At 46.5% G+C, this 27,776-nt stretch overlaps 1 protein-coding gene across 3 annotated transcripts in view; it reads right to left on the reverse strand.

Moving 5' to 3' along the window:
• Nucleotides 1–23,367, reverse strand: part of RIPK1 (receptor interacting serine/threonine kinase 1) — a 33,739-nt gene extending 10,372 nt beyond the window's left edge. The window contains exons 1-9 of one of the 3 annotated variants that reach the window (XM_005223843.4): nucleotides 22,828–23,367; nucleotides 15,458–15,656; nucleotides 14,710–14,866; nucleotides 13,964–14,101; nucleotides 12,318–12,546; nucleotides 10,227–10,376; nucleotides 7,007–7,083; nucleotides 2,164–2,254; nucleotides 282–845 (exon numbers count right to left, since the gene is read on the reverse strand). In XM_005223843.4, the coding sequence (XP_005223900.1) occupies nucleotides 282–845; nucleotides 2,164–2,254; nucleotides 7,007–7,083; nucleotides 10,227–10,376; nucleotides 12,318–12,546; nucleotides 13,964–14,101; nucleotides 14,710–14,866; nucleotides 15,458–15,609 (1,558 nt within the window). In that variant the 5' untranslated portion in view covers nucleotides 15,610–15,656; nucleotides 22,828–23,367. 3 annotated transcript variants of the gene reach the window in all.
• Between the last annotated feature and the right edge of the window lie 4,409 nt (nucleotides 23,368–27,776).

Raw genomic sequence — 27,776 nt, forward strand, 5'->3', positions numbered from 1 at the left:
CAGGACACAGTGGACTACTGAGATTCGGCTTAGAGCGGAGGACGCCTCCTGGAGGCCAGGCTCTGTCACCCCGCACGTGTGGGTAGCTGCCTGAAGCCCACCTGAACAGACAGCCTAGGCTGAGGGATCTGATGAGACTATTCCGGGGTGGCAAGGTGCGTCTGGCGGCTGAAGACTCCAAACAGCTTGACCTTTGTTACCTTCTAGTTTCTGACAGAGTAGTGGCTGGCTTTATTTTCAGGAAAATTTAAAAGAACAGTGTGACTCCAAGGCCCATTTACCTCTTGATGGCAAGGAGGTGAATGGAATGGTGGGTGTGTTCCCCAGGAGGTTGGTCTCAGGCACTGGAGTTTTATACAGGCTTGGCATGTGGCCTGGGTTTGGCCCATACCAAACTCGTGGACTCATGGTCCCCAGGTCCAGCGGTCTCACTCCAAGCGGATGAAATGATCCATCTCTCCAGTATGGTGACTGGGGTTGGCTGCTTAGCCCCGCTGGCTGCTGGGCTGCACTGGTGTGACTCATCACACCAGGGTAAGCGAGGCCTTTTATCCCTGGGCTCTGAGCATTCTCATAAGGTCTCTGTTGTGCAAAAGGATCATGGGAGACCCTGCGCCTCCTCTCCTCCTCACTGCTGTAAGCCATGTTTGGTCTGGGCTGCTCTTTTGTACGCCTGTCCATGCGGCTGCCATAAAGGTGGTAGTTGGCCTCTTCCTGGAGTTTACTGTGCAGCAGGAAGTCATTCTCCTCCGGCTGGTGATCTGGGGCGGGAGCAAACCAGGACTCCTCCACGGGACCCATGCCGAAGCCCTGTGAGCTGTGCAGTGAACTGGGCTGTTCTGTGGCTGGAAAGAAATGACCAGCATCGGAAAGAGCATCATGGAACACTAAGAAGTAAAACAGACCCCGAGCACCATCGGGAATCTGCACCTCGGACAAGAGACTGAAAACTCTGAGAACAAATAAAGAGCATTTACTAGTTGGTCTTCCTCCTAGTTGCATAGGTAGTGAGTGGTTGTCCTGCTGGTGGTGAGAGAGCACAAGAAAAGTTATAACCAAGCAGCAGAAAAGCAGGTGTTGTAGGAATGACTAAGGAAGAAAGGGACTTGTGTTGGAGCAGAGAAAGTGTCTCCTTGGTGTGATGAGGGCTGGAAAATGAGAACGGCAGCAGCTCTGGGCTAAGCATTTCCGTGGGTTCTTTTATTCTTTAAAAGCCCTGTAAGACTAGGAGTGGGCTTCCCGGGTGGTGCTGGTGGTAAAGAACCCGCCTGCCAGTGCAGGAGATGCAAGAGACGTGGGTTAGATCCCTGGGTCAGGAAGATCCCCTGGAAGAGGAAATGGCAACCCACTCCAGTATACTTGCCTAGAGAATCCCATGGACAGAGGAGCCTGGCAGACTACAGTCCACAGGGTTGCAAAGAGTCAGACACGACTGAAGTGACTTAGCACAAAAGACCAGGAGCAATTATTACCATAATGATGGATGAGGCTCACAAGAAGTTGAGTAATTTGCCCCAGAACAGACAACTGATGAGTGGCTTTAATTTCTGAGACTCTGCTTTCCCTTTTGTGACAATGAGAAAAGCACGCCTGCTTGACTCTGAGGCCAGCCTCCCTGCACGTCCTCTGGATGTGCCCGTCCCTGACCTTCTCGAGGACCTTGCTCCTGCCTGTGTTCCTTTCTTTTTCATGAACTGTCACCTCCTCCCTATCAGATATATTATGTGTCCCTATCAGAGTATGTGTTCAGGATACTTGATGATTTTGGTGAACCTGTTGTTACCCAGTATTTCAAATACATGTATCTTGAAAGTGAATGTTGCTCAGTCGTGTCTGACTCTTTGCGACCCCATAGACAATACAGTCCGTGGAATTCTCCAGGCCAGAATACTGCAGTGGGTAGCCTTTCCCTTCTCCAGGGGATCTTCCCAACCCAGGGATCGAACCAGGGTCTCCTGCACTGCAGGCGGATTCTTTACCAACTGAGCTATCAGGGAAGCCCATATGTATCTTAACTCCAAATATACTATTAATTCCTTTAAGATAGGCGTTAAATTTTACAGCTTCTTTTTCTCATACAATTTCAAATAACATTTTACGCAGTTGTGTGAGTGAACGAGCAAACAAGTAAATAAATAGATTTTCAATCACAATATAAGTTACCTGAATTTGACCTGCTTGGAGCTATTGCCACACAGTCAATTTGGAGAGACTTCATTCTCTTTACAATTTCATTTTGGCCTGGAAACTCTTTCTAAAATTAAGAGCATAAAAACACACTTTAGGTAAACAGCAGAAAATAGTTCCAAAAAATTTTTACAAGAATTAATTTTTCAGAAGGTAGAAATATCACATAGTTCTTACAAGCAGTGAATATTAAAAAAAATAAATGAACTTTTTTTCCTAAATAGCCACAACAATCTTAAAAAGATTCCTGATTTCAAAACTCACTACATGGCTACAGTAATCAAACAGTGTGGTATTGGACTAAGGAAAGACATATAGACCAACGAATATAATGAAACCAAAATAAACCCTTGCATATAAAGCTGATTGATGAAAAAAATTTTTTTTATTATTATTTATCACGACTGAGCAACTGAGCACTCACATGTACAGAGTCATGCTCTGTGGTTTTGCGATTTATTTTTTCACTTACAATAAGTCTTGAAGATCTTTCCATTTCATTTGTTAGTTTCCACCACTCCTAAATGATTATATAGTTACTATCAGACCAGATCAGATCAGATCAGTCGCTCAGTCATGTCCGACTCTTTGCGACCCCATGAATCGCAGCACGCCAGGCCTCCTTGTCCATCACCAACTCCCGGAGTTCACTCAGACTCATGTCCATCGAGTCAGTGATGCCATCCAGCCATCTCATCCTCTGTCGTCCCCTTCTCCTCCTGCCCCCTATCCCTCCCAGCATCAGTCTTTTCCAATGAGTCAACTCTTCGCATGAGGTGGCCAAAGTACTGGAGTTTCAGCTTTAGCATCAGTCCTTCCAAAGAAATCCCAGGGCTGATCTCCTTCAGAATGGACTGGCTGGATCTCCTTGCTGTCCAAGGGGCTCTCAAGAGTCTTCTCCAACACCACAGTTCAAAAGCATCAATTCTTCGGCGTTCAGCCTTCTTCACAATCCAACTCTCACATCCATACATGACCACAGGAAAAACCATAGCCTTGACTAGATGAACCTTTGTTGGCAAAGTAATGTCTCTGCTTTTGAATATGCTATCTAGGTTGGTCACAACTTTCCTTCCAAGGAATAGGCGTCTTTTAATTTCATGGCTGTAGTCACCATCTGCAGTGATTTTGGAGCCCAGAAAAATAAAGTCTGACACTGTTTACTAACCATAACTTCATGCAAATATGGGCTCAATAAAGGACAGAAATGGCATGGACCTAACAGAAGCAGAAGATATTAAGAAGAGGTGGCAGGAATACACAGAAGAACTGTACAAAAAAGATCATAACCCAGATAATCATGAAGATGTGATCATTCACACTCACCTAGAGCCGGACATCCTGGAATGTGAAGTCAAGTGGGCCTTAGGAAGCATCACTATGAATAAAGCTAGTGGAGGTGATGGAATTCCAGTTGAGCTATTTCAAATTCTAAAAGATGATGCTGTGAAAGTGTTGCACTCAATACGTCAGCAAATTTGGAAAACTCAGCAGTGGCCACAGGACTGGAAAAGGTCAGTTTTCATTCCAATCCCAAAGAAAGGCAATACCAAAGAATGCTCAAACTACTGCACAATTGCACTCATCTCACATGCTAGTAAATGCTCAAAATTCTCCAAGCCAGGCTTCAGCAATACGTGAACCGTGAACTTCCAGATGTTCAAGCTGGTTTTAGAAAAGGCAGAGGAACCAGAGATCAAATTGCCAACATCTGCTGGATCCTCGAAAAAGTAAGAGAGTTCCAGAAAAACATCTATTTCTGCTTTATTGACTATGCTAAAGCCTTTGACTGTGTGGATCACAATAAACTCTGGAAAATTCTGAAAGAGATGGGAATACCAGACCATCTGACCTGCCTATTGAGAAATTTGTATGCAGGTCAGGAAGCAACAGTTAGAACTGGACATGGAACGATAGACTGGTTCCAAATAGGAAAAGGAGTATGTCAAAGCTGTATATTGTCACCCTGCTTACTTAACTTCTATGCAGAGTACATCATGAGAAATGCTGGGCTGGAGGAAGCACAAGCTGGAATCAAGATTGCCGGGAGAAATATCAATAACCTCAGATATGCAGATGATACCACCCTTGTGGCAGAAAGTGAAGAAGAACTAAAGAGCCTCTTGATGAAAGTGAAAGAGGAGAGTGAAAAAATTGGCTTAAAGCTCAACATTCAGAAAACTAAGATTATGGCATCCGGTCCCATCACTTCATGGCAGATAGATGGGGAGACAGTGGCTGACTTTATTTTTCTGGGCTCCAAAATCACTGCAGATGGTGACTGTAGCCATGAAATTAAAAGACACTTGCTCCTTGGAAGGAAAGTTATGACCAACCTAGACAACATATTAAAAAGCAGAGACATTACCAACAAAGGTCCATCTAGTCAAGGCTATGGTTTTTCCAGTAGTCATGTATGGATGTGAGAGTTGGACTATAAAGAAAGCTGAGCGCAGAAGAATTGATGCTTTTCAACTGTGGTGTTGGGGAAGACTCTTGAGAGCCCCTTGGACTGCAAAGAGATCCAACCAGTCCATCCTAAAGAAGATTAGTCCGGGGTGTTCACTGGAGGGGCTGATGTTGAAGCTGAAACTCCAATACTTTGGCCACCTAATGTGGAGAGCTAACTCATCTGAAAAGACCGTGATGCTGGGAAAGATTGAGGGCAGGAGGAGAAGGGGACGACAGAGGATGAGAGTTGGATGGCATCACCGACATGGGTTTGGGTGGACTCCAGGAGTTGGTGATGGACACAGAGGCCTGGCGTGCTGTGGTTCATGGCATTGCAAACAGTCAGACGTGACTGAGTGACTGAAGTGAACTGAACCATAACTTAGTACATCTACTTAGAAATATTCGGGTGATTTCCAAATTTATATATTTCCAAATTTTAAGTCTCACAAAGGTGCAAACATCTGAAGCTAAATCTTTGAGCATACACGTGAACAGGATAGATTACTAAGCAGAGCTGCAGCAAAAGTTCATGCTTAAAAGTCTGATAGATGCTTCACATTTCAATAAACTTTACCAACTTACACTGTTACTAATACTGCATGAAAGTGTCTGTTACTTTGCATTTTCACCAACACTTGATGTATCAGTCTTTCAAAACTCTTGTTGATCTAATGGATGAAAAATTATAATGAATTCACTTTGCTTTTCTGTTAGTGAAACCACATATCTTTTGCAATCTTTATCGTCCATTGGTGGATTCAACTTGTTTACATTTTGTTCAGGATTTTCAAAACCACATTGTTAAGCGAAATCATTGTGTAGTTTTCCTTTCTTGTATCTGCCTTTCAGGTTTGGGAATCAAGGTTATGCTCATCTCATAAAAGTTGCCTCTTCTGTTATCCAGACAAGTTGTATAACATCGGGGTAACTTCTTCACTGAATATTCGACAGAAATTGCTGATTAAGTTATGTGGTTGTGGAATTTTCTTGTAAGACTGCTTAACTCTCTTTTAATAGTTATAGGAATATTCAGGTTTTCTGTCTCTAGTTGAGCCGGTTTCTCTAAATTACACAGCTGATCCTTGAACAGAGGAATCGGGGCACTCACCTCTCTCACAGCCGGAAATCCAAATACATCTTTACAGCCGGCCCTTGGTATTTGTCGTTCCATGTCACAAATTCGACCAAGTGACGATCATGTAGTACGTGTTTATTGAGAAAAATCTGAGTATAAGTGGACCATGCAGTTCAAATCTGTGTTGTTCAAAGGCCAACAGACTTCAGGCTATCATCTTTCTGGTGAAATGAAGCTTTTATCATCGTGAGATATCCCTGAGCGCTGCGCTCATGCTTTTCTGCTTTAGCAACTGCCTTCCTCGATGTCCTTGTGATTGCTTCCTTGGTTTGCACCGGGTACCTCTCTGTTACAGTGTAGGTGTCCCTCAAAAGTCTGGCAGTTCTTGACTGTCTGATTGCGTGTGTGTATCTGTATGTATTTTAAAACCTCTGTTTCCTGCCTGTTTTATTTAGCGCAGTCTCTCTCCCACGATAAGAGCAATATGGTAAGACTTAGGACAATAGCTTGTTTCCCGAGCATGTGAGTGGGGGAAGTCTCTGCTCCTCTTGGCTGGTTAGCTGGCTACGGTCTCTGACAAACCTCTGTGATCCCGGGAAGGGTCTGCTCCCATCTGCTGCTCAGCACGGAGGGGCTGGGGGGAAGAGTCAACTTCTGAAACAAACACAAGCATGGCTCCCAGGTGACAATGCCCGCCAACGTGCCAGGTGAGATCTGTTCCTCTATACGCTGACCCAAGACTTCCTCCTCCAGGACTTCTTGAGTATTATGTTTGAGTTGGCCTTTTAAAACTTTTTTCCTGTTATATGTCTCAAAAGATATTTCTGTTGGCGTTTTAATCTTTCAAGAATTCTTCAAAATGACTGACCCACCTATGGTTCCTTTCCACCCTATTCCAGTGATGCTGTGCTTATCTTTTTCCATATTGCTAGATATATTTTCCTCTCACTTCATTTGTTTTGACAGAGGAATGGGTCCAGTAATGCTAACTTGATGATACCTGCATAAAACTGCTAATTTTGTTTTTTTGTGGTTACCAAGCTGTGCTTTCTGTTGTTCTTAGTCACTCAGTCGTGTCCGACTCTGGAACCTCATGGACTGCAGCCCACCAGGCGCCTCTGTCCATGAGGATTCTCCAGGTAAGAGTACTGAAGTGGGTTGCCATGCCCCCCTACAGGGGAACTTCCCAGTTCCCCAGCTGCTTAGCTCGAATCTCAGTAGTAAAGTGTAATGCTTTGGTTTTCATGACTGATACAGTATTTGCTTTAATGCAGCTGGTATGTCACCCACCTTTAAACTCTTCACATCCTCTTCTACATAGTCTTCCAATTGATTTGAATAAAAAGGCCTAAATTTTTCTTCAATGCCTATACGTAAAAAAAAAAAAAAAAAAAGCACTTTAAAATTTCTTAAGTATTTTCTAAAAATTTAGATATTAAGAGTCTATTATCTTTGAATTACGTGCCTTAATCTGTGGGCAAAGCAACAGAATAAAACTTTAAATCACTTTCATAAATAGACAAGACTAATTTCTATGCAGACAGAACGAAGGCTGGGATACCACTGGAAGGAAACCAAGGGCTCCTGCCCAACACAATGCAGCTTTAGGTAGTTGCTCTGCTGCAGCACAAGGCCCTGCCTAAGAGGGCTAATATCCAGATGATAAAGGAAGGGTGGGCTCCTTGTTTGTCCCTCTGGCATCAGAGGTGATCCAGGATGGAATACGCAGGGTAGGGATCTGGTGTAAAGAGTCAGAGAAACAAGGTAATGGAGGAGAGACAGCCGTTCAGCAAATGGCGGTGGAACAGGGCAAAAAGGAAAAACCAAAATTCAGCCTAAACCTCACACCTCATACAAAAATTAACTCGACATGGATCACGGTATTTTCCCAATAAGACATTAAATAAATGGCAAGAAAAGAAACCAAATATTTAGTTCTGTGCTGTCATTCCTTCACTGGCAATAATGAATTTTCCTTGACAATCATTAAAAAAAAAAAGAACTTAACACAGACTTAAATGTAAAACTCTTAAGATTTTCAGAAAAAAAAAGGGAAGAAAGTATTTTGGATCTAATCCTGACAGTGTCCTCAGACTTGACACCAAAATTATCATCCACAACAGGAGAGATTAATGAAGAAGACTTCATCAAAATAAAAACTTTCAGTCTATGAAAGATCCTGAGAAGAGAATGGAAAAAAAAATACCAAGCTCCAGACTGGGAGAAGCTAACTGAAAATCACATGTCCAAGAAAGGAACACTATATGGCACATACAGAGAACACTCTACATTCAACAGTGAGAAGACAAAATCCAATTAGAAAGTGGGCAAAAGACACAGAGCGACACTGCGCCGTGGAAGAGACACAGATGGCAGAGACACCCGCGAGAAGATGCCCACCGTCACTGGGCACTGGGGAGATGAAGCCAGAGCCACACTGAGCTATCACTACGTACCTATCAGAGGCTACCTGAACGAGCAGCAGCACCACCAAGTGCTGGTAAGGGTGTAGAGAAGTTGGGTCACTTGCACGTAGCTGGTGAGAATATAAAATGGCTCAGCCTCTCTGGAAAACAGCTGGCAGGGTTTTGGTTTTTTTTTGGCCATGCTGCACAGCTTTTGGGATCCTACTTAGTTCTCCAGCCAGGGATTGAACCTGGGTCTCTGGCAGTGACAGCAAAGAGTCCTAACCACTGGACAGCCAGGGAATGCCCAGATTGGCAGTTTCTTTAAAAAAAAAAAAAAACAAACTAGACATTAAACCACCTATGACTTACTTACTTAACTCCTGGGTACTTACTCTAGAGAAATATTTACATTCACACGAACACCTGTGACGTGAGTATCCCCAGCAGCTTTACTCCTGTGAATGGCAGCAGGAGGGACCCTTGTGGAGATGGTGGTGTGTTGAATCTGACTGTGTCAGGGTCAGTATTCCAGCTGTGGTGTGTACTGAGTCTGGCCAGATGTGATCCTTGGAGGAAGCCAGGTAAAGGGTACACGGGATGTCTGCATTATTTCTTACAACTGCATATAGGTCTACAATTATCTCAGAAGCAGAATTTCAGTTTAAAAAGGTGAAAAAGGCATGAGAAGAAACCAAGCCAGGACAAGATTCAGGCTGACTGAGTAAGAAAGCAACTGAATCAATCACCCCATAACCCTCTCATGGGAGTGGCTGGTGGGGTTTCAAATCGGTTTCCTCAAAGCAGAAATACGAGCACAGAACCCCCTGCAGGCTCCTAAGTTCCTTCCTGCTCTTTGTTTCTTCCTGACCCAATTTTCTCTTTCCCTCTGCCTCCAGGACCTTAGTAAGGCCCTAGGTGACAAAGGGGGATGACAAGAGGTACATGGATGTGACAAACTCCAGTCCCTTTCCTTCTCCTCTTGCTCTCAGCCCGATGCAGATGGCAAATAACACTTCCAGAGATGCCAGCCACACAGGAAGGAACTGAGATCAAAGAAGCTAAGAAGTCAGACGGCCGGGAAGCACCACAGCATCCGGCAGCAGGTGACTGGACAGACACGGTGCGGTCCTCACACTGCGGAACACCGCTCAGCAGGAAATAGGGAGGAGATCCTGACAGGATATGACCTGGAGGAACCCTGGACACTGTGCTCAGTGAACCAGCCAGTCACGACAGCACAACACTGTGGGATTCCGCCTACATGGGGGACCCCGCGAAGCCAAGTTCACAGAGACAGACAGGAGGGCGGCAGCTGCCAGGGGCTGGGAGCGGGTGGGGAGTCAGTGTTCAGACAGGAGGGTGGCGGCTTCCAGGGGCTGGGAGCAGGTGGGGAGTCAGTGTGAACGGGTATGGTTTCAGGTGAGGAAGGTGAAGACGCTGTGAATGTGCTAAATGCCACTGAACTGCAGTGCTGGAGGAGACTCTTGAGAGTTCCTTGGGCTGCAAGGAGATCCAACCAGTCAATCCTAAAGGAAATCAGTCCTGAATATTCATTGGAAGGACTGATGCTGAAGCTGAAGCTCCAGTACTTTGGCCACCTGATGCGAAAAACTGACTCACTGGAAAAGGCCCTGATTCTGGGAAAGATTGAAGGCAGGAGGAGAAGAGGACAACAGAGGGTGAGATGGTTGGATGGCATCACCGACTCGATGGACATGAGTTTGAGCAAGCTCTGGGAGCTGGTGATGGACAGTAAAGCCTGGCGTGCTGCAGTCTGTGGGGTTGCAAAGAGTTGGACAGAACTGAACTGAACTGAACACCTAAAATTGATTACAGTGGTAAATTGTGTGTCACGTATATTTTAATACAATTAAACAAATTTAACTATGGGGGAAAATACCACCAAGAAACAAAAGGATCTTGTATGCCTTCATGCTTGGGAGAGGGATGGCAACTTTTCTTTGAACAAAGCCTTTGGAATCTAGAAAATCAGTTTGAAATCAGGAGTGGAACTCGGTTTCCTAAAAACTCCAAGTACCGCCCGTCAGCCTCTCACTAGGAAGACATGGGAGGGAGGCGGTGCCCGCACGGAGGGGACTCACCCGCGAACGTGGGCCGGTTGTCCGGGTTCACCTCCCAGCACTGCCTCATGATGTCAATAACCTCCCGCGGGCAGAACTCAATGATGTCCTCCACGTCTGGCCTGTTCCCAGACTTGATGCACAGTATCAGCTGCTGCTCACAGATGGCGTCTACAGAGCAAATGGAAAGAAGAGCTGAGACGTTCAGGTCCCACTCCTCTCAGGCAGGGAGATGACAGAACCTGGACCAGGCCACTGATCTCTCACAGTTATACCAGGGAGGGGCAGAATGCCCTGGGATGATAAGCAGACCTGTTCCTCCCCAGAGACGATCAAAGAGAGGAAAGGCAGATTATTGGCAAAGCTGTCTCCTGGCAGACGACTGAATATGTAAATAAAGCCGTGACACACTCCAGATTTTAATACAGAGACAAACAGCAGACAGCGGTTGCGCTGAAGGAGCTCGTTAGTAAGAGTGACTTAAAATTCAGAGCGATACTGGCTGTTCAAGAAGTAAGCACAGAGGGCTTTGGTGGCAGGACCACTACTGGAAGGTCAGAAAAGGCTTTGCTGGGTCCAAAAGGATAAACAGGGTTATCCAGGTAAAGAACTGGGAAGGAAGATTCAGAGAGGAAGATTCCAGGCCAACAAAGCAGGATCTGAATAGGTTGGGAGTTGCAGAAATCAAGATGTATCTGGAAATTATGACCAGCTCAGTGTAACTGGGCATGTTGGCTGAGGCAAGGGAGGGAAGGAACAGCTTAGCCAAATCAGAGAGGGCCCTGTGCTCCATACTGAGAGGTTTGAACTTGATCCCGAATGTCAAGGGTATCTTGGAAGGATCTTAAACAGATGATTGAGAGGCCTGATCGGCCTGTTTGATGGCAGTGTGAGCGAGCGGTGGTGGCACGAGGAGCCTGCCACAGAGGGTGTGAACTGGACAGGGTCCTCTGGAGACAGATGCGGATGCATCTTGAATCTGATATGCCCGGAGGTCACAGTTTCCGGCCATGCTGTGCAGCTTGTAGGATCTTAGTTCCCTGACCAGGGACTGAATCCCAGCCCTCAGCAATGGAAGTGTGAGTTCCAACCACTGGACCACCAGGGATTCCCAAATTCACAGGTTTCTATGTCTGATTGATGTAGGAGGGCAAGGCTGAGTCTGGAGACTGAGGTTCTTGGTTGGGCAGCTTGGTTGGTGGATGGTAACGCCATTTTCTGGATGTAAGAGCAGAGCTGAGTGAGCCACTCGGGCAGCATGGAAAACATGGGTTAGTTTTGGGGGATACTGCTTTGGGGGGTCCTCTGGTACGTGGACTGGATCTAACAGATAGGAGGATGTCCAGGCCACCACTAGGGGTTTGAGCAGCAAAGAGGGGATTGAATCCTGGAAGCTGACAGTCACCCAGGAAGAGCAGGCAGGAGAAGGGCCATTAGTTCAGGTTCTTAACACACTGACCTGGAGAATGAAATGGCACCCCACTCCAGTATTCTTGCCTGGAAAACCCCATGGACAGAGGAGCCTGGCAGGCTACAGTCCATGGGGTCGCAAAGGGTTGGACACGACTGAGCGACTTCACTTTAACACAGTGAAGAACAGCTACTTATGCACCTGTTCTCCTGCACAAACCCTGTCTTTCTCATTTTTATAGACTGAGTTCCCAGTAAAGAGCCCACAGTAAGTACTGAAAATAAACAATTCCTGAATGGAGGGGTGTGTCGATGGATGAAAGTATGGAGTGTGTGCCCTGAAAGTCCTCACAAGGACCGAGCAAGCCTTCCTGTCCGGGAGGAAGCCTGGATTGTTGAGCACCCTGCAAGCTGAGATGCACTACCCAAGCTCCGATCTGTCCTATGACCCCCGGTTCCTAAATCGAGATTACTATCCATTCCACAAATGCTTGCCGAGTACCCACTACGTTCCGTGTGTAGATACCGGAGGAAGAGCAGTGAATGGATGAGATGCGGTCCCGGCCTTCGTGGAGCTCACAGTCCGGTGGGTGAGACAGACGTTGAACAAACAGTGATAAACCTCCACGACCTCACTGCACGCTGTCACCCCACTGACAACTCCCATCAGCCCCCAGGCCCCCTCCTCTATCAATGCCTTACTCTCGTATGGCTCCTTGTTGGCGAAGATCGCCCAGAGCACGATGGCAAAGCTGAACACGTCGGACTTCTCGGAGGGCCTGGAGTTGACATCGTTCAGGTGCTCAGGGGCCATGTAGTGCAGCGTGCCACCGCTCTTCCCGGCACTGCCGCCCGCCTTCCGCTGCTCATTGTGCTCCTCCTTCGTCAGCTTGCTCCACGTCTTGAAGGAAGCGACGCCGAGGTCAGCTATCTGCAGGAGAGCAAACCAACGGGATGCTCCTGTGACGGCAGCAAGCAAATCAAAGCTGTCTTTAAATTGGGGGCTTATCCAGTAGATGAAGGGACTGTAACATTTGCAGAAACGGCTGCCCCGGACAGGTTTAAAACAGCTACCTCTGAACAAACTAGTAGAAAACATATGTCCTCAGACGTCTGGAAAATCTCCCATAAGAAAGTCTGTGTGAAATTCTGGTGTCTCGATTCTTACGCAATATCTGGGGGTGGGGGGTGGTGGTTGATGGGGAGAAAAGCAGAAGATATTCCTGAGAAGAACAACAACTAGACATGTTTACTCTTAACTCCTCACTTATTCTGCATGTTTTCTGTTGGTTCTGAGGCTAGGGAAAACAGGCACTTTCTTTTCAGCTGGCTTGTGTAGCACATGGTACTGCACCTTCTGTTTTCCCAAAGGGTGTCCAGAAGCCCATGGATGTGAATTTCCAAGGATCCCAAAGACACACGGAGGATAGGAGTGTAGCTGCTGGTGCTGAGTTGGGAGCCTGAACCTGAGAGAAGATGGGATGCGGAAGAGGGGAAAGACAGACAAAAAGGCAAAGAAAAAAATACCAAGGTCAGACACAGAGCACGGAGGGAGGCGGCAGGGCAGAATGACAGAGCTATACAGTGAAGACACCAGAGGCGGCAGTTCCACTTTTGCTTCAGGGAATCCGAGCTTTTGGGGATGATTTCTGGCATGTGATTGTCTAGAATCCTCAAATTCTAACCCAGATCTTAAGAGGTAAGTTATTAACGTAAAGAACCTTCTTTTAAAGACACAAGAAAAAAAAAACAAACAAAAAAAACCCTGTCCAGGGCTGGAACAGAGCGCTAGAAGCAGAATCTTCTGGTAAAGGGACGCCTGCGTAAGCAGTTCCTGCGTCCTCCCCACAATTCCACTTCCCCTTTCAGACCCTTGTGCTCGGCTGGGATTCATGCTGCCAAAGCCACCTTGACATGATGGTCCACCTAGAGGAGAAAAGAAAACCCTCCCTCTTTTTCCTTTGACTACAGTGGACAGAGTTTTCAAAAGGAAAGGGATTTTTAAAAAGGAGATGTAAGTAAAGTGAAAGTGAAGTCACTCAGTCGTGTCCGACTCTTAGCGTCCCCATGGACTGCAGCCTACCAGGCTCCTCCGTCCATGGGATTTTCCAGGCAAGAGTACTGGAGTGGGGTGCCATTGCCTTCTCCCGATGTAAGTAAAGGAATAAATAAAGATCACTACCCCCACCAAGCCTCCCTCTTTTCATTCCTTGGCAGAGCTTTCTGGCACCGCCGTCACCAGGGAGGAGTTGGGCGAGCTCTGCTCTTGGCACACATCATGTCCGGAAAAAGGACTTACACTGAGAATCAGAATCGCGCCGACCCCCAGAAGCCCTGACTGTGGTTACCTTGATGTGGAAGTCGCTGTCAACGAGGATATTTTCTGGCTTGAGGTCCTTGTGTATCACCCCTTCTCCGTGGAGGTAGCGCATTCCTTCGATGGTCTCCATAATGATCCTCCCTTTCACGGACAGGGGGATGCTGACCTGAAACGAGTGGCAGTCAGTCCGGGAGACGGAAAGGGACTTAAAGGGGCCAAAGCACCAGCTTCCTTCAAGAGCAGTGGATCCGGACCTGAGGACAGAGCCAGCAGCTTCCCTTCCCACAGGCCCCGAAGATGCGTCCTGACCACCTTGCAGGGTGGGGGCCCCTCCCCTGTGTTCCCACAGCTCGCTGTGCGCGTGTCTGTCAACACACCACCGCACCAGACATTCACATCCCGACCTGTGCCCCGTTATCTGTCACACTTGCTATTGCTTCCTGAGCAAACAGCACTGGCCTTGCTCTTAACAGGTACATACACTTGTGTTTTGACTACCCCACAGGGCAGGCAGGGATCTTAGTTCCCCGAACGGGGATCAAACCCGTGCCCCCTGGAAGTGGAAGCAGGGAGTCTCAACCACTGGACCACCGAGAAAGTGCAGGTATCTACACTTTTAAAAATGCATTAAAATTATTTGGCTTTGGTAAACAGGATGAATCTTGCTGTTGGAAACCTTCTCATCCAGTGTTGTTATTCTTGAGAAAATCCAAACCACCAGCCATTCGCACAGGAGTCCGAGGCACAGGGGCTGGCGGGCCGGGCGAGGTGTACCTGGGCCTTGAGCACGCGCATGAGGTCGCCCTGCTCCATGTACTCCATCACCAGTGAGTAGCTGCCCTCCTCCATGATGACGCCCAGCAGCTTGACCACGCGACGGTGCCGCAGCCGGTGCATCATCCTGCCCTCCTCCAGGAGGGCCTCGTTGTACCTGGGGGCAGGGGGCAGGGGTCAGATGGGCAGGGGCAGCCCGCTCCTCTCCCGGCCCTGGGAACGCCCCCAAGCGTCCCCGGGGCTGCCCCTCCACCCTGGGTGCCTCCTTCCCGGGACCACGGCCAGTGCACAGGAAGCATTAACCCAATGACCAATCAACGCAAAGCTGGTGAAGAGCACCAAGGAAATGCGGCCGGGAAACAAAGACCGCACTGGACAGTGGACTAAACCCATGGCCTGTCTCACAGCCACTCGGGCGAGAGCAGAGGGAAATAATACAGCTTCCCGACTGCCTCAGAGAGAGGGTCCTGGACGCTGTGACTCACGAACCAGGGCTTCGTGCCCTGGGCCGCCTCCTCTCTGTTTCCTCCTCTTCAGTTTTCTTCTGTTACTTACCAGCTTGGAGCTCTCCCCTAGCCGGCGTCTGAATCCTCGTGAGTCAGGGATGTCAATGACCGCCCTGCAGGGCCATCCGATATGAAGCCTCAGGGCTGACCCTTGCACCCAGGTCTGTCTCATAAAGGCTGTGCCACCCGATTCCACCGCCCTGGCACAGCACGTGGCCTGCCCAAATCTGCCCCTGACTCACTCGGTGCGCTTGGGGCCCGTGTACACCTTCTTCAGGATCACCAGTCCGTGGGATCTGTGTAAACACAGACACACCTTCCCGAAGCCCCCACTGTCCAGGTCTGCCTGCTCCAGGAAGTCTGTAGAACTCATCTTAATGTCGTCCAAGGACATGGCTGCTTTCCTTCTGAACGGCCAGAATGCCCCGAAAACACACAACCCTGTGAAGAAAAGAGGACACGTCAGTACAGACAAGTCGTCACACAAACAGTGTACAAACGCTCCACCACACGCTTGGTGTGCCTTTATTTTTTGAAGATAGATTTATAGTCTCTAAGATGAATGTTTTTCCTATTTCCAGGAATCACAGAAGACCACAATCTTTCTTCCTTAGACTTTCATTTCTACAAACATGGAAGATTCAGCTCAGTTCAGTTCAGTCGCTCAGTCGTGTCCGATTCTTTGCGACCCCATGAATCGCAGCACGCCAGGCCTCCCTGTCCATCACCAACTCCCGGAGTTCACTCAGACTCACATCCATCGAGTCAGTGATGCCATCCAGCCATCTCATCCTCTGTCGTCCCCTTCTCCTCCTGCCCCCAATCCCTCCCAGCATCAGAGTCTTTTCCAATGAGTCAACTCTTCGCATGAGGTGGCCAAAGTACTGGAGTTTCAGCTTTAGCATCATTCCTTCCAAAGAAATCCCAGGGCTGATCTCCTTCAGAATGGACTGGTTGGATCTTCTTGCAGTCCAAGGGACTCTCAAGAGTCTTCTCCAACACCACAGTTCAAAAGCATCAATTCTTCGGCTCTCAGCCTTCTTCACAGTCCAACTCTCACATCCATACATGACCACAGGAAAAACCATAGCCTTGACTAGACGAACTTTGTTGGCAAAGTAATGTCTCTGCTTTTGAATATGCTATGTTGGTCATAACTTTCCTTCCAAGGAGTAAGCGTCTTTTAATTTCATGGCTGTAGTCACCATCTGCAGTGATTTTGGAGCCCTCCAAAATAAAGTCTGACACTGTTTCCACTGTTTCCCCATCTGTTTCCCATGAAGTGGTGGGACCGGATGCCATGATCTTCGTTTTCTGAATGTTGAGCTTTAGGCCAACTTTTTCACTCTCCACTTTCATCAAGAGGCTTTTTAGTTCTTCACTTTCTGCCATAAGGGTGTCATCTGCATATCTGAGGTTATTGATATTTCTCCCGGCAATCTTGATTCCAGCTTGTGTTTCTTCCAGTCCAGTGTTTCTCATGATGTACTCTGCATATAAGTTAAATAAACAGGGTGACAATATACAGCCTTGACGAATTCCTTTTCCTATTTGGAACCAGTCTGTTGTTCCATGTCCAGTTCTAACTGTTGCTTCCTGACCTGCATACAGATTTCTCAAGAGGCAGATCAGGTGGTCTGGTATTCCCATCTCTTTCAGAATTTTCCACAGTTTATTGTGATCCACACAGTCAAAGGCTTTGACATAGTCAATAAAGCAGAAATAGATGTTTTTCTGGAACTCTCTTGCTTTTTTCACGATCCAGTGGATGATGGCAATTTGATCTCTGGTTCCTCTGCCTTTTCTAAAACCAGCTTGAACATCTGGAATTTCACGGTTCACGTATTGCTGAAGCCTGGCTTGGAGAATTTTGAGCATTACTTTACTAGTGTGTGAGATGAGTGCAATTGTGCGGTAGTTTGAGCATTCTCTGGCATTGCCTTTCTTTGGGATTGGAATGAAAACTGACCTTTTCCAGTCCTGTGGCCAGTGCTGAGTTTTCCAAATTTGCTGGCATATTGAGTGCAGCACTTTCACAGCATCATCTTTCAGGATTTGGAATAGCTCAACTAGAATTCCATCACCTCCACTATCTTTATTAGTATATAGAAATGCAAAATACTTTTGTATACTGATTTCCCTGGTGGCTTATATGGTAAAAAAAACCTGTCTGCAATGTGGGAAATCCAGGTTCAATCCCTGGGTTGGGAAGATCCCCTGGAGAAGGGAATGGCTACCCACTCCAGTATTCTTGTCTGGAGAATCCCATGGACAGAGGATCCTGGCAGGCTACAGCCGATGGGGTTGCAAAGAGACAGATAGGACTAAGCGACTAACATTTATTTACTTAGTGACTTTGTATCCTACAACATTGCTGAAATTGTTCCTTAGTTCTAACAGTTTTTTGATGGAGTGTTTTAGAGTTTTCTATGTATCTCACATGATCTGCAAACAGTGACAGCTTTATTTCTTCCTTTCCCATTCACATGCCTTTTCTTGCCTAGTGGATCTGGCTAGAACTTCTAATACTATGTTGAATAACAGAGGCAAGAGTGGGCACCCTGGTCTTGCTCCTGCTTTGTTGTTTTGTTTGGTAGCACCGCACATGTGGTTTGTGGGATCTTAGTTCCTGGACCAGGGATTCTACTCAGGCCCTCAACAGTGGGAGCACAGAGTCCTAACCACTGGGCCACCAAGGAATTCCCTTTATTCCTGATCTTAAGAAGCTTTCAGTTTTTCATTGTTAGTATGATGTTAGCTGCGGGTGTAAAACCTAACTTTGCACTTTGAAATTTTTAATAAAATGTTGGGATGGGAAGCTTTTTTAAGTGGCTGAAGGGGTTTCTGAAAATGCCTAAGCTGAGAGCAGTCCTGTCAGCGGCCTGCTGTAGTCTGGCTCAGGTAACCAACCTTCTACATCCTGCACAAAGTCTTTGGTGGGCCCTGCTACTCCAACAAAGCTCACATATCAGCATGGCAGATTACACTATGAGCCATTTTCCTGTAACATGAGACATTTCCAAGTAAGAGGAAGTGCCCTCTGGAAAGAAGCACATTTTTGGGGCAGTGACACGGGGTGTGGGGAGGCTGCCCAGTAAAGGGCATGACCATGGTGGGGGCAGGGGAGGCAGGGCCTGAAGGTGAGCTACTAGAAGCTGTCACGACAGTGAAGAGGGCACAGGCTTTTCTCCCATATGAAATCTAGCTCTAATTTATCAGTCCTTGGGTAACTTACATAAGCCTCAATTTCCTCATTTGCAAAAGGAAATAATAATGACTGCCTCACAGACTGGTAAGCAGTGTATGAGAAGAAACATCTGAACACACATTGGTGCCTGCTTTGTGGTTCTGGCTATGACTGGCCCACCCGTCTACCCCTACTCGTCACGTTCACACTGTTTCCCAGGCTGTGAGAATGGGGGTGTGCAGCTGGGATCCACTCTTCACAGTAGCTCTCTATGGACCAGTCCTTGTGAAGCAGGGTGGGGGTGTCCACTCTCCCCTACAAGCTTCTGAGTGCACATTCTTCTCCTGGCTAAAAGTTGCTCCCCCTTGAGGTCTCAGAGATGTCATTTCCTCAGGGAAGCCATCCTATGTCTTCCTATTAGACATTTTCACAGCACCCAGTACCTTGAACCAGTTAGATAGCTATAATTTGGGAATTATTTCAATTAAGCTCACAGAAGGCAGGAAACTATCTTACGCACAATCTACAGTGCCCAGCACATAACCTGGCATAAGGCAGTTGGTCATTAAATGCATAATTTTTTTTAAAAAAGAGAACTATTTAATCATCCAAAAATAAAGTTAAGTGAATTATAGCACATTCATAAAATATAGTATTATATAGTCAATACATTAACAGGTGGATGGCTAGGTACACATATAGCTATATGTACAGGAAAAAAAGACACAGCGAAAGACACCTAAATGTTAGCAAGGATATCTGGATGGTCAGGTGACTTTTATTTCTTCTTTACACATTTATTACATTTTCTAATTTTTATACAAATTACCTTTATAATAAAAAAATTTTTTAAAGGGAGTTAAGTTCCTCACTCAGTAATTCTTTATCCTAAAGAATCAAATCAGAGACACTGATATAGATTATGTACAAGGATATTCCCAGTAACATTAGAGAGAACAGCAAAAGCACATAATACAACTGACATATACATAACACAGGAGAGTAAGTTATGGCTCATTCACATTATGAAAGTCATCTAGCAGTTTTCAAAAATGATGTGATATGTGAATGTTTAGTGGGCTTCTCCAGTAGCTCAGCTGGTAAAGAATCTGCCTGCAATGCAGCAGACCCTGGTTCGATTCCTGGGTCAGGAAGTTCCCCTGGAGAAGGGATAGGCTACCCACTCCAGTATTCTTAGGCTTTCCTGGTGACTTAGCTGGTAAAAAATCTGCCTGCAATGTGGGAAACCTAGGTTCAATCCCTGGGTCAGGAAGATCCCCTGGAGGAGGGCATGGCAACCCACTCCAGTATTCTTGCCTGGAGAATCCCATGGACAGAGGAGCCTGGTGGGCTAGAATCCATGGGGTCACAAAGAGTCGGACACACCTGGGCAACTAAGCACAGCATGAATGTTTAGTAACATTAAAAAAGGCTCCCAGACAGTACAGAAACAGGAAGGAGTTATAACCATGCCCTGAACTATGACCATAGGGTATTAAGATTCAGCTAGATGAGGACTTCTACCTGCTCTCTATCCTTCAGCTAGGTCTTCTCTCTTCAGAGCTGCCAAGACCAACTAGGACCTGCCTTGCCTCCTGCAGGAGCGATGCAGCTCCAGGGAGAGGGGCTTCCAGGTGGGCCTGCAGCACTCTGTGAGGCTGGCTTCTGACCCCAGCTGGCTCTCCTCATCTGTGGTTTGCTGGTTTAGCCTGGTCTTACTTCACCTTATGCACCTTTTGCATGGTTTCCAATGACTTGTTTTTATTGCTCCCCCCCTCCCCCGGCCATTCCCCATGAATGATTCAACTCTGTAAGTACTGAATATCTTAGGAGGGACTGGTGAGTGGTTTAGATACCCAAGAGTCACAGAAACTCTGAAAGTAGCCAAGTAGAAAGTCACACTGTAAAGTCATGTTACACAGTAATTAATGAACACACACTAACCTGTCATATCATCTTATGATCAAGGACTTTCAACAGAGAATATAACGGTCTATTTTAATGGATTTTCAAAATGTTTTTTGCATAAGTGTACTTAATTCAGGGATTTAAGGAAGCGAATTCTCCACTGAAATTAATTGAAAATTCCAAGAAACTTCACAAATTATCTGTAAGTCTACATAAAAAAAATTCATATCTACATTCAATTTTGTCAACTATACTTCAGTAAAACTGGGGAAAAATACAAATTACTAACAATATATAACATCAAAGAGCCAGGCAGAATTAATCTACAAAATTAACAGTCAGGGTAGTAGTTACTACGAGGTGGAAGCAGGAGGCAGGGAAGGAAAGGAAGTGTGGGGGAGTGATGGCAATACTTGTTTCTTCTTAATGTTCACTTCAGGACACTTAAGAGAGTCAAACAGTTATGATGTGTGTTCTTTTCTGTGTATTGCAATAATTTTTTTTAAGTTAAAAAAAATTCATATTTACCTTTAAGTGGTTGAGGGCAATTTTTTTCAATGTTTCAGTGAGGACCATACATGATGAGTCTGACAGAAAATGCTGGCTACCCAACTATCATGCCCCCCTTTTGCTCTGCAGATGGAACTCTGTTTTTATTCAGGCATCCAATGGGAATTTCTCAAGGTTCTTGGATTTTAACTGCTTGATACTTTGCCTCAGATAAACAAGAGCTCTGGGCAAGAGAGAAGACTGCAAGAGTTCAACCCAGCGTTATCCTGCACATGATGACCCTCTGAAGTACCAACTTATTAATACATCGGCTTCAAGTTACAAATTAAGAAACTAAAATTTAGAGTTTAATGATTCACCTAGAGTAACAGATCCCAGAACTGAGCCTTAATGTCTTCACTCAAATTTCCACTGTCAGTTCACTAACACATGTTACTTCTCCAGAGAGCAAACAATCATTTGTCTTTGTTAAAATCAGATGCAAAGACCTATCTTACAATTCTGCTCACCTGTACTAAATAAGTATGCCACATTCAGAAACATAGGGAAAGTACAGACTAAATTTTAAAAACATATGAAAACATGTGGTTCAAAATCAATATTCTACTAGGTTAACACGATCATTTTTGCCGAAGTATAACATCCAACCATAGCATGGGAAGCTGTGCTTTTTCAAATTCCCAGCTCATACTGGTGGTATTACCATGTTGCCGATTAATAAGCATCCAAGAGAAATTTTCAATTTTGGAAACTGTTATTTAGGGATTTTTCTTTATTCTCGTGAATATTCACAATCCTGAAAGTGCAATGTATCTGTGGTGCTCAATACAGCTCAGCGAGAGAAACATGCAAATTACAGTTCATCATTTTAGTTGTTTTATCAGTAATAATAATTACAATGATGAGATACCTCAAATGTTTTAAACAAGCTTCCTCTTTACCTTTTGTGTTTGGAAGGGTGCAGTTGCCCAAATTTATAATTGACTACAATTTCCTTCCCACTCTTGCACCTACGTACCTGATGGTTACAAAATGTAGATCAAGTAAGAAGTCACTTCTGCCTTGATTTCTTCCTGTGTGAACGGAGGGAGAATAATAGCGGTTCTACTGCAAAGTCGCTTGAGTGTAAAGGGCCTCGGGCTTTGTCCAGGACACACAAGAGCTCCGAGCAAAGAAGAGCCGAAGGAACAGCGAGAGACAAAGTAATGAACAGCCAACCCCGCCTCTGTGGGAGGCTGTCCAGTGTAAGGAAAGAAGGGTGGCGCTGACCTTCTTCAAAACTCTGAAGAGGCTACGAGAGCGTGTGTGCGCTCAGTCACTTCGTGAAAGCACGCGCCACCGGTTGACGACGCCCTCCCCGCCGTGCCCGTCGATCCTTCTTTCCCAGCTCTCGTCGAAGACGGCGCGGGAAGGCGTCTGACGGCGTCGCGAGCTGCGGCGGCCCCGGCGCCCCCGTCAGAGGCCCTGCCCCAGGGCGCCCGCGTGACCCGGGGCGGCGAAAGCTCGTAACGACATCGCAGGGACGACCCGCCACCTCCCCCGACACCACAGCGCAGACCACGTGACGGGCCGTCTCCACGTCACGCAGTTATCACGCCGGAGCCAAATCGCCGCCCGGTCCCGCCGGACCCAAACTCCCGGCGAGACGAGACGCCTCAGGGATAACCGTGCTGTCCAGTGGACGGCTGGCAATTGGGCGCCCCACTTCCGGAAACTCGCGGGCCACGCCTACCACCCTACTGGCCCACTGCCCGACTTCCAGGAACGCCGCGGGCCACGCCCACCGCCCGAACTCCGGGAGCCGAGTCGCCCGCCCCCCACCCACCGGAAGCAAAAGCCCCGCCCCCTTCCGGAAGCCAGCCCGAGAGACTGTTCTGGGCCCGGCGGTCCCAAGCTGACGCACCGAGAGATTCGCTTTCGCTTTCGCGGGAGACCTCCTGAGGCCCCAGGCTGGGTGAGGAAGGAGGCGGCGGGGCAGCCTAGAGTTGCTCCCACGCCCAGCAGTACCTGGCCGGCGCAGGCCGGGGTGGCACGCCGGGCCCGATAAGGGGTCTCCGGGGCGGAGCCGTCGGCTGGGAGGCGGGCGGGGACCGCCCCGCCCTGCCCACACCGCGCCCGGCTCCGCAGGCCAGCCGTCCGTCGCGTGCTGTCCAGTGGTCGGCGCGCTCGGGCTCCTCACGGAGTGGGCCCGCTGGGGCCCCGCGCTCCGGGGTCGGCGCTCCGGGACACCGGTCTGGTGTCCGCGCCGCCCGCGCTTCGACTGAGGGAACCCGGCCGGCGGAGGGCGTGGACTGCTCGCTCCGCCTCCGCTCCTGCCCCGGAGGAGGGTGGGGAGAGCGCCCGCCCAGCGGCTGGAGAGGCCTGCAGGCCGGTTCTGAAATCCCGGGACAAGCTCAGACTAAGGATCGTGCTCTCAGAGCGGTTTGGGAGGCCGAGAGGACAGAAGAAATGCCGAGTCACAGAAACCACTCCCAAAAACCTGCCGGGCGCGGCAGGCAGGGTCGGAGGCGATGGGCTGCTTCCCCGGGGGATTCTGAGCTCTGCAGGTCAGCAGCGCGGGAACCCTAGGCAGCAAGCTCCCAGGCATTTATCTCCTTCACCTGCAAAGTGGGGATAATTTCTTCTGTGGGGCTGCGGAGGAAGCAGCAGCGTACGAGGATGGTTGGGAAGTCTGAAGCAAAATGGGAAATGGTTGCTATAGTGTTATGATGAAAAGTTAATTATATATATAGCATGATTACACACTATAAAAAGATATCTGGAGATAATGAGATGCCACAAACTAAGAAAATATTTGCAGAAAGCATAGCTGATAAAAGTTATCCAAAATATACTAAAAATGCAAGAGAAGGAAAAATGCAATTGAGAATGGGCAAAAGATCTCAACAGACACCTCACCATACAAATGACAAGTAAGTATATGAAAAGATGCTCAATATTATAGGATATTAGGAAACTCTAACTTTGAAAAACCACTGAGATGCCACCACATATTGTCTGCCTAAAATAAATTGACTGCCAACTATTTCTCTAACGTAAACAAGTTTATTATGAAAAGAATTGCAATTTGAGGTCTGCCACCCTGGGAACTTGTAAGTTCCCAACAAAAATGGAGAGGACACCATTATGGGGGAAAAGGAAGTTGGAGAGATGTTTTAAAAGTCCATTGCTTTTCATTGGCTGAATCTTGCCAGGGGGGAAAGAAAGATTTCTGCTAGAAAAGATTCTCCAGCCTTTCTGATCTCCTGACTCTTCGAGATTTGTTTTTTGTGTGTTTGTTTTTTACATTTCCCCCTTTTGATCAGAATCTCTCAGAAAGCAGTGCTGATCCAAGTGTGAGATTTTTGTGTGTGTGTCAGTGACTTTGTATCTCAATGCCAGGGAGGACCTTTCCTTTGTGCAATTTCACATCTGAGGGAAAGTGTGGATTGCAAACCTACTGAGGTTACATTTGAATAACAAGGAGTAGCAGAACTGTGAAACACTTTTTGCCTAAAGTGCATACATTTCCAGGATAATAGTGGCGATCATCTGAAGTGTCTTCATCAAAGGTGTGGTGACAAACTCCAACAGGCCTGTTCTGAATATTTTGGGAAAACTGTCTCATTAGAAGTCATCTGGTTCAATTCTGAGAAGTCTTTACTTTCAGGTCACCAGATGATGTGCAGGTCTAGTCAGCGTGTGGTGCTCTCTTTAACTGTGTCATGTGAATCCAAGAGTCAGTTCCTTAGAATCTGGTGTCACAAGAGTTGGTTAGGAATACTTAATAGGGGCCTTTCCAGAAAGGCTGAAGAGAGTTTTTCTGGAGGTATCTATTCTAGTAGATAAAATCTCCAGGTGGCAAGGTGTGATGCTTTAGGTCTTCATTTTCTGAGAGACACTGAAAAAACACTGAAAAGACTGCTGTACCAAAACACAGTTCAGTTCAGTCTCTCAGTCGTGTCTGAATCTTTGTGATCCCATGAATCGCAGCACACCAGGCCTCCCTGTTCATCACCAACTCCCAGAGTTCACTCAAACTCATATCCATCGAGTTGGTGATGCCATCCAGCCATTTCATCCTCTGTCGTCCCCTTCTCCTGCCCCCAATCCCTCCTAGCATCAGGGTCTTTTCAAATGAGTCAACTCTTTGCATGAGGTGGCCAGAGTATTGGAGTTTCAGCTTTAGCATCAGTCCTTCCAATGAACACGAAGGACTGATCTCCTTTAGGATGGACTGGTTGGATCTCCTTGTAGTCCAAGGGACTCTCAGGAGTCTTCTCCAACACCACAGTTCAAAAGCATCAATTCTTTGGCGCTCAGCTTTCTTCACAGTCCAACTCTCACATCCACACACGACCACTGGAAAAACCATAGCCTTGACTAGACGGACCTTTGTTGGCAAAGTAATGACTCTGCTTTGTAATAGGCTATCTAGGTTGGTCATAACTTATTTTTAAGTAATTATGATTAGGCCTTTACAATATTGGAACATTTCCTTTTATCACTTCTGGATCAAAAGAGATGGGAGCTAAGTTCATTGAGTGTCTTGTGACTGTCTCAAAGGAAAATTTATGAATTTTAAAAGGAATAGATCAGTAATTCACTGGCAGTCCAGTGGTCAGGACTTAATGCTTTCATTTCTGAGGGCCTAGGTTTGATCCCTTGTCAGGGGAACTAAGATCCTGCAGGCCATGGTGTAGTCAAAAAAAATAAGGGATGGATCTAAGATTCAGAAGGACCAATGACAGTGCTCTTAACCAAAGTACGTGGAGGACCTCTGCAAATTTTCCTAATTGAGCCTTAATAGCACCATCAGTGCTTTCAACTTAACCAAAGGATTGAGGGTGGTAAGTGCAGTGAAAGTGTAAAACTGGCCATACAGTGCACACTTGTTGGAAGTACCTCACCAGTAAAATGGGCTCCTTGATCACTTTGACATTTGAGAATTGTTTCCCAGATAGGAATAATGTTTTCCAAAAGAACTTTTACCACAAAATGGGGTAGTAGCCTCTCTGCAAGGGAAAGTTTCAGTCCAGTGAGAAAACATGCAGACCATAAACAAAATACATCCTTGAGAAGGAAGAAGTTTTTTTTGCAAGAACTGGAATAGTTCATTAGGCAGTTAAAAATATCACTGAAGATGGTGTGGACACTAGAAAGGTAGGTTAGAAGGCTCAGTTCATTCGTGTCCAACTCTTTGTGACCCCATGAACTGCAGCACGCCAGGTTTCCCTGTCCATCACCAACTCCCAGAGCTTGCTCTAACTCATGTCCGTTGATTCAGTGATGCTATCCAACCATCTCAACCTCTCTCGTCCCTTTCTCCTGCTGTCTTCAATCTTTCCAAGCATTGGGTTCTTTTCCAGTGAGTCAGTTCTTCACATCAGGTGGTCAGAGTATTGGAGTTTCAGCTTCAGCATCAGTCCTTCCAATGAATATTCAGGACTGATTTCCTTTAGGATTGACTAGCTGGATCTCCTTGCAGTCCAAAGGACTCTGAAGAGTCTTCTCCAACACCATAGTTCAAAAACAATTCTTTGGCGCTCAGCTTTCTTTATAGTCCAACTCTCAGATCCCTGCATGACCATTGGAAAAACCATAGCTTTGACTAGATGGACCTTTGTTGGCAAAATAATGTCTCTGCTTTTTAATATGCTGTCTACATTGGTCCATAGCTTTTCTTCCAAGGAGCAAGCGTCTTTTAACTTCATGGCTGCAGTCACATCTGCAGTGATTTTGGAGCCCCCAAAATAAAGTCTGTTACTGTTTCCATTGTTTTCCCATCTATTTGCCATGAAGTGATGGGACCAGATGCCATGATCTTAGTTTTCTGAATGTTGTTTTAAACCAGCTTTTTCACTCTCCTCTTTCACTTTCTTCAAGATGCTCTTTAGTTCTTTGCTTTCTGCCATAAGGGTGGTGTCATCTGCATATCTGAGGTTATTGATATTTCTCCCGGCAATCTTAGGTTAGCACGCAGAAGGTACCTAAAGCATTTGAAGTTGTAATAACCTGTTTTCTAACAACTTGACTGTTTGCAAGAATGGCAGAAACTAGGAGGATTTTGGTTTTATTTAGGAGCCTTCCACGGAGAAGGCAATGACAACCTGCTCCAGTGTTCTTGCCTGGAGAATCCCAGGGATGAGGGAGCCTGGTGGGCTGCAGTCTTATGGGGTTGCACAGATTCGGACATGACTGAAGCGACTTAGCAGCAGCAGGAGCCTTCCATTACTGCAGTTGAAGGTAAGAAATCTGGTAGCCTGCCTTTGTCGTGCCTCATCTAGAGTGTGAGACAGAAGAGTAACTAGATCTGGAGTGGATACAGTTTTCTAGTCTGTTGTGGTCCTTTTTAATAGAAGGGACAGATTCCAGTTCTGCCCATTGATAAACAGAGTTAAAAGCTACCTCAATGGAATCAACGTGTGCAGAAAGATTAGAATTTTCTTTAAAAATAATCTAGAATGGATTCTAATAGTCATGAACTGGTTCATCAGATTTTTGTGTGAAAGTGTGAATTTTGTTCTAATCAACAGGCTTTGGAAAAGCACAGGAATTGGCTGGTTAAGTCACTGAGTGACTGCCAAAGCCTGATCATATAAGTTAGTGGTCAGGTGCTGTTCTGTTCTAACTTGCCTCAATTGTGTCCAACTCTTTGCAACTCTATGGACAGTATCCCACCAGGCTCCTTTGTCCATGGGGATTCTACAGGCAAGAATACCGGAGTGGGTTGCCATGTCCTCCTCCAGGGACTGGCCAAGTGTTGCAGTAGCAATCCTAGGTACCCTTCAGGATTTTGTCAGTTAGTGGTAAACCCAGTGCTGGGCCTGGCTTCACTGACAAGCATATGAACTAGTTGGTATAAGCCAGAGAAACCAGGTTAATAGGTTTGAGTGTCTGTATGAAATTCTTCAGCAAATATGTGAGGGTCTTAAGTTACTTTAGGAAAATCTTTGATTATGGCTTACAGTTCAGCT

The sequence above is a fragment of the Bos taurus genome, chromosome 23, assembly GCF_002263795.3.
Source record: "Bos taurus isolate L1 Dominette 01449 registration number 42190680 breed Hereford chromosome 23, ARS-UCD2.0, whole genome shotgun sequence".
Lineage (NCBI taxonomy): Eukaryota > Metazoa > Chordata > Mammalia > Artiodactyla > Bovidae > Bos > Bos taurus.